Raw genomic sequence first — 7,009 nt, 5'->3', positions numbered from 1 at the left:
AAGAAGAAAGGAGCCTATTCTACTTCTTCATCTCCCGAGCTCCGGCAGCCGGTTCCTTTCCGCTCGGGTGGCCGCCGTTGATGCCCCGGCTTCAGACGCCTTGGCTTTTGGGGGCGAAGGGAGAGGGACCGGGATCGGCTAGGTCCGGGGGTAATACCGAGAGGACCAGCTGAAGGTCTTCCCCGTCTAGAGCCTTCTCCAACCGGGAACGGACTCGTTTCAAGCATCTTCCGTTTCCCGGCCGTAAAGCCCCAGCGACCGAACGAGACGATCAGCTCTTCCCCGATCTCTGTTCCCCGGGCTGCTGTAAGGAAGGCCGAGCCCGAGTCCTTGTCTTTGAAGGCTGCCCAGCGCCAGCTCGCTCGGATTCTCGAGCTGAGCCTTCAGCTCCTTGGCCTCTCCAATCGCCCGACTGGCGACCTTCTCGGCGAGGACCCGCTCCTCGTCGCCCTTCTTCAGGGCCTTTTGCGCCTTCTCCAGCTCGGCCTGGAGCTCCTTGATCTCCTTCAGATGACGAGCGGCCGTCTTCTTATGATGATCAGCTTCCTCGCCAGCATAGCCTGACCTTGAAGGAGTTGGGTCGCCCGGGAGATCTGCAGTACAAAAGGATATCCAGGGTTAGCCCGATCAAAGTACATTAGCAAGAAAGCTGTTAGTTGAGAAAGCTCACCTCAGCCAGGTCGTGGCCGATCCGTTCAGCCACCTGGGTCGGGGTCATCTTCCCCAGATCCACTCGGGCTGGCGCGGCGTTGCCGGATCCGTGCCAGCACGGACGTAGACTCCCTCTCTCGCCCGACCGAAGGGCTCGGGCTGTGTTGGTCACGGCGGCGCTTCAAGCTGCCCACCTCGGTCGCGCCCTGGTCGGCGACCTTCTCCTTGCCCCGGGCGACCTCTACCCGGGTAACCAGGACGTCAGGCTGCTCAACGACGAAGCCCTCGCCCGTCGTCACGGTCGAGGCGCTCAGGGGTCGGGCAGTGGGAATCTCCTTTTCCCCGGCCGCTTTGGTCTTGGCCTTCTTCTTCCCGCCGAGGGAGATCTTGGCGGGGCGGGGGAAGGGCGGTGTCTTCATCACCAAATTCTGCCATGGCTGGCAATAAAAAGAGCTAAGTTAGTTTGATCAAGAAATGAAGCTAGGTCGGGAGGAACAGCTCGAGCTAAACCTTTCTTCTTCCGTTTCGACGGCTTGGCGACCGTCACGCCCATCGGTACGGGAAGGTACTTCTCCTTTAGCTCGTACGTGGGGGGCGGGAGCTTGGCGGCTGCGAGACTCTCGGCTGTCCGGAAGATGGAGTACTCGTGTATTTCACTCGAGATCCGAGTGACCGTCTCCTTGAGCGCCTGAGTCGCGGCCGGCACCACTTGCTTTCTGAAGTGGCTGCTCCAAGTGCGATCGACCGGGAGGATCCAGGGGTCGTATTTGATGGAGAAAATTCTGTTCTTCCACCCTTGTTGTTCCCGGGCAGGCCTTTGATGGAGCACATATCTGCTCGGGATTGCAGCATCAGGAACCCACCCCCGTAGCGGCCCGGGAGAACCTTGATCTGGTAGATGAAGTTGAACAACTCCATCGTGCACTCGGCCTCGGTGCCGAGTGCATATCTGCGGGAAGCAGGCGAGGATCCGATGTGCGTTCGGGCAGATTTGAGCCGGAACGACCCGGTAGTACGCTAAAAAGGCCCGTCAAGAGGGGCCGGGAAGGGAATGGCAATCGGGGGCCATTAGGGAGTCGTAATGCATCCCGATCCACTTGCCCCGATGCCTGTCAATCACGTTCCCAGCTGCCGCTCGTGTCGAATTCAACCCGACCCCGGAGTACTTCAGCAATCCGAGCCGCTTCGCCTTTGGTCAGCAGGCTCATTTCTTGCTCGACACTCTCGCTGTTCAAGAATTCGAGCTCGACGGCTGGTGTGGCCGGCCCGGCCGGGTCTTCTTCGGTCTGCTCGGGGGTATTTTCCCGATCCCCCCTCGAGAGAGCAGCTTCCGGGTAGTCCCCAACCACCCGGGTAGGCGTTTCCCTAACGCCCTCGGTCGGAGAACCCCGCCCGCTTGACGTGGTTCTCTCTTCCTCTTCTTCGCTGGAGCTCCCCGATCCGCTGGAGCTAGAGCTCGATGTCCCAGAGGAGCTTGATGCGTTGTTATGCTTGACGGCTCGCTCAGGGGCTGGCGTTGCTCGGGGGCTGGCTTCAGGAGTGCAGGACATAATGTCCACTTCCTCGTCGCTGATGTACTCGACCTCCTCGTCATAGTCCGCGATCGAGGCGTTTTGACTATCCGAGTCCGACATAATTCTACCTAAAGGTCGGTCGGGAGTTAGTATAGGGTTCGGGGAGTTAGCTCGAAGTTAGTGCTATCCTACTTCTACGCCAAGTGAAGAATAGAGAAAGAGTAAAGAACTAGGAGCTTACCGAGTGAAGAAACTTGGAAGAGGATCTGAAGTTTCGCTTTGCTTGATCGCCTTGCTGAGATGCTCTGCTCGGGATTCTTAGAGGATACCGGACTGAAGCAAAAGAGTGAGGAAAGTTCAAATGAGGGCCTCAAGGGCCTATTTATAGGAGGGCATTTAGGCGGGAAATGGCCAACTTGCCTGACACGACCCGCGCTGAATCCGAGGCGACGGATGGGATCGCCGAGGCCGGCAGAGGCCGACACGTGGCGTAGGAGGGAATGACAGCTGGCAGGTCGGCTTGGTGGCTGACGGTTGGGCTTCTTCATCCCATTCCCGTTTTTCCCGACTGATCAAAAAGGCCCGGGCTGGGGGGCTCTTGGTAGGGAATATCCCGACCGACATAGCTTCACCACGACCGAGGAGCCTTTGTCTCTTTCTCCTTGTCTTTGCAGGTAACAGGTCGGGCTCCACGAGAAGAACCCGGTCGTAGACCGACCAGAGTTGCCCGAGCAACGGTGTCGACCACCGAGCGGTAGCCCTTTGGCGAAAGAGCTGACGAAGGACACGTGGCGGCTCTTTACATCGACAGGCAGGGCACCCGGGAGGATGACACGTGGTGGCTACGTGGAGGACATGCCGAACGGCTGGAATCCTGTCCCCGGCATAGCGGCTATAAATACCCACAGTAGCTACAGTGTAAGGGACTTTTGGGACGATCGATAGGTTGTTATTAGAGAATCCCGACCGCACTCAGTCGGTACTCAGAGCAACCAAGTAGATTGTACTTAGGGCCTTTACCGGTGATCAATAAAGATTTTACTTGCTTTAATTGGTCTCGTGTTATTCTATATTGCTTACCCATAATTAGCAGTATCAGTTCTATAATTATAAACATAGAGTTCAGTAATTATGAACATAAATTTTCTGAAGACAAATGTCGTTAACGACGAAAGAAAGAATTATTATTTTTAAATTAACATGACGACACGACGTAATTTTCCACCAAAACGACGCCGTTTTGGAACCATGTCCACCTTGCAAGATGGATACGGTTCCACAACATAATTTTGCCCAGACAACGGAGACAAGTGAGACAACCAGTCTCGACCAGTTTATGGTTATGGGCCAAGGCCTAATTCATATTGAGCCTTGCTTCACTAACTCCCCTAAACCGGTAAAATTGTTCAATTAAGTCCAAAATGACTTGTTTATCAGGTTAAATTTATGTGTTGACACGCGTCTTTTATATTTTAATTTTTTTAATAAATTTATTTTTATTTACTAAAAGTACAAATATTATATAAAAAATAAAAAAAAAAAAAACTGTTCTTGGCTGTCCGGAGAGGACAGTCACGTCGTCTAAGGAACACGGCCATGGCCGCCGTCCTCATTCCAGAGGGTCATGGCTGTGTATTGGGTACGGTTCAAAATGCAACCATTAACCTGGTTTTCATTAAAAAAAAAAAAAAAATTTACATCGTTTTGGTACCATGACCAATTGTATAACTGTAAATTCTAGGCCGGTCAACTCATATAACTCGCTTAGTTTGTGGGTCTCTGGGCCTACACCCAAACTCTATTGATTGCATGAAACTCATTTATCATTCTTATTTGCAATTTCAATTAATCTTTTCTTATTTACCCAAATCTATTCACCGCTTTTGATGTATATTGGCACTTCCAGAAATGAATGCCTCGTTTTTCTTTACCTTGCTGCTAATGTTTCTTCAAGCAAACAATAGTCATTGCATATATGTTGAATTTAAAAGCAAGAAAACATGTAAATGAAACACACTTAAGTACGAAATTCAAAGATGAGTAGTACAGATGATGAATGATCTGAGTCCTAACACACTGCACGTAGAGAACATCGTGCATCCATTCGTTCAAGACCGGAATATATAGTGAATGTATCAATCATAAGTGTAAATAATCTGAGAATCCTGGAGAATATGTGTGTGCGCACGCTCAAGCAAGCCTTCAAGAAATCATGGCTTCTTAAGCAGCTCTGGTTTTGGAATTTCTGGGAATTCAGGCTTGGGAATGTTGGAAACTCTGGTTTTGGTATTTCTGGGACTTCAAGCTTTGGGAATGTTGGAAACTCTGGTTTTGGGATTTCTGGGACTTCAAGCTTTGGTAATGTTGGAAGCTCTGGTTTTGGGATTTCTGGGATTTCAGGCTTGGGGAACGTTGGTAGCTCTGGTTTTGGGATTTCTGGGATTTCAGGCTTTGGGAATGTTGGTAGCTCTGGTTTTGGAATTTCTGGCAGCTCAGGCTTTGGCAATGTTGGGATTTCAGGCAATGTGATCTCCATAAGGTTTCTGGCCTCGATTTGTACGAAAGCCGGTGACAGAGTGATCAAGAAAAGCAGGAGAAAGGATGGGTTGAGATGATGAGCCATTCTTGGTGAAGATGTTTTGTTTCTATTTCTAGCTTGGATTAGAGAGTTATGGTCTGGGGTTGTATTTGGGCAAGCTTATATAGAAAGGAGAGCAGGAAGAAACATTGAGATTAGTTGGTAGGAAGAACAATATGTTGGTTCAACTTCTCAACAACACTCATCTGAAATAGACAAATAGTCCAGGTAGCTTTTGAAGCCAGCTGGATTTTCTTGAATACCTTTCAAGCTTCTTTATCAAGGAACACAAATATTTTCCCAGCCATTGCCATTCTTGTTTGAGCTGTTAGGAAAACATATGATTTATTTTCCCAGCCATTGTCATTGACCCGGTTCTAGCATCATATCGTGTATGACGACCATGATAATTTGTTACTACCTCCCATTTTGAGGCCGGTGCATAATGAGAAAGAATTATTTGGAAGAAGGCTACTGGACTGGTTCAAAAAGAATTAAGAAGAATTTGGACTAAAAGCTATTTAGATTAGAGTTGTCAGTCCATAAGTTGGCCAGAGGAAGCGACCTAAGAAAGGGTTTCGTTGTCTGGTGTTTGATAAGGTTCTAAGTGAAACCATTCGATCCAAAGATGAAAAAAGACTACGTGGTGCCAAAAGGAGTCTGGAGTGCAAACGGTTTAGAGTGGGATGCAACAAACATTGACTTCTTAAAAGGCGGACAATAATTATTTTACATATCAGTTTTTCAAAAGATTTTGGAGGCTAGTGATATTTGATTTGATATTAAACTTCTACTCATGAGCTAGTTTTTCTAGAACTGACCAATGGATCCATTATATATATTCATCCCATCTTTATTTTAATTAGATTTTGTTAATTCAATGAAGTTTTGTTTTAATTTGCTCTAAAAAAATGAAAGCTAATCTTGTTTCCAACTAATTAATGTTTCTTGAAGCAAACCATATAGTGTTTGCGGGCATAAAATCGTAGAATGATAGATATGAAGATGTATATATATAAGTGGCTCGCCGTTTATTCCAATATTATTACGTGCGTACGGTACGGACTACAGAGGGGCATAGAAAGTAAAATAAGGAAAATATTATATGTAGTAGAGAGGGATACTTATATAAAGCAAAGGGATCGGAGAAGATGATAATATATAGTGAGTATTTGAGACGATATAGGGCGGCCGGCAAGCCATGGAGCTTAGCTCAAATGCGGTACGGTCCTCCATCGTTTATGGTAGCCGCGGGAACAGCGGGATTGTCACCGGAGCACCAGTGATGGCAGCGGCGGAAGACGCACTGGAGGCAGTACTGGAAGACGCAGTGGAGGAAGAGGAAGAGGAAGAGGAAGAGGAAGAGTCACTGGAGGCACTAATGGAAGACGCACTGGAGGCACTGATGGCAAGCGGCGGAAGACTCGCTGGAGGAAGAGTCACTGAAGGCACTGATGGCAGCGGCGGGATGTTCACCGGAGGCAGTGATGGCAGCGGCGGGGATGTTCACCGGAGGCAGTGATGGCAGCGGCGGAATGCTCACCGGAGTCACTGATGGCAGCGGCGGGATGTTCACCGGAGGCAGTACTGATGGCAGCGGCGGGATGTTCACCGGAGGCAGTACTGATGGCAGCGGCGGAAGAATCACTACTGGGGGAGGCGGGGGTGGCGGAGGTGGCGGAGGAGGGGGTGGGTTCCGAGGGTTGAGGTTTAAGAGACTACGAGCTTCTGCCACCACGATGCTGCCGGTGACAGACGCCATTAGGATCAGCAGAATTGGCAGTAAACGCGGGAATGGCACACTTTTTTGGTGCGCCATGTTTGGAATGAGTTGTAGTGGTGACTGGTGAATGAATGCAATGCATGGGTTTTTATAGATGTTGACGTTAGCTGAGGAAGCCATGAGAAATTAATTTTCTTTAAATTTAAGAAAAAAGTGTAAAATAGTTCACTAAAATTATACTCCTAGTTTTTATGTAATTAGATTATATATATATTAAACTTAAAAAATATGCAATTAAATCAGCAAGTAAAATGTTAAGCACCTTGTGCACATATGGTACCCGAGTTGGACTCCTATATGGGAGGTTGTAAGTTGTCTCAATGGAAGCGTTATTGCCAAGTAAAATATGTTCAATTGTGATAATTTTTTTTCCCAGTAAAATTCGATCAAATTAATTGCATGGATGGATAGGATAACATGGTATATACTAAGATTTGTTTTTTCCTAAATCATATTAGTTGAGATGAAAGATCGAAATATTTT

The 7,009-nt window shown here is 48.4% G+C and overlaps 1 protein-coding gene across 1 annotated transcript; it reads right to left on the bottom strand.

Annotated features, from left to right (window-relative positions):
• Window positions 1-5,751: 5,751 nt before the first annotated feature.
• LOC109167468 (RNA-binding protein 12-like) lies at window positions 5,752-6,575 on the bottom strand. The gene is made up of 3 exons (XM_019316471.1): window positions 6,248-6,575; window positions 6,190-6,213; window positions 5,752-5,997 (listed from the first exon to the last, which is right to left on the bottom strand). Exons 1-3 carry the CDS (start codon window positions 6,560-6,562, stop codon window positions 5,983-5,985), a joined length of 354 nt encoding a protein of 117 aa, XP_019172016.1. The 5' UTR covers window positions 6,563-6,575; the 3' UTR covers window positions 5,752-5,982.
• Window positions 6,576-7,009: the final 434 nt, after the last annotated feature.

Source organism: Ipomoea nil, unplaced genomic scaffold, assembly GCF_001879475.1.
Source record: "Ipomoea nil cultivar Tokyo-kokei standard unplaced genomic scaffold, Asagao_1.1 scaffold3167, whole genome shotgun sequence".
Taxonomy (NCBI): domain Eukaryota; kingdom Viridiplantae; phylum Streptophyta; class Magnoliopsida; order Solanales; family Convolvulaceae; genus Ipomoea; species Ipomoea nil.
This window is presented reverse-complemented; position numbering and strand designations above follow the sequence as displayed.

Excerpts from the sequence above, each read along its gene's own strand:
- LOC109167468 (XM_019316471.1), bottom strand. The coding sequence starts at position 6,562 with ATGGCGCACCAAAAAAGTGTGCCATTCCCGCGTTTACTGCCAATTCTG. Across the intron at positions 6,214-6,247 it reads CATCACTGCCTCCGGTGAAC|ATCCCGCCGCTGCCATCAGT; the intron begins ATCCCCGCCGCT and ends CCTCCGGTGAAC.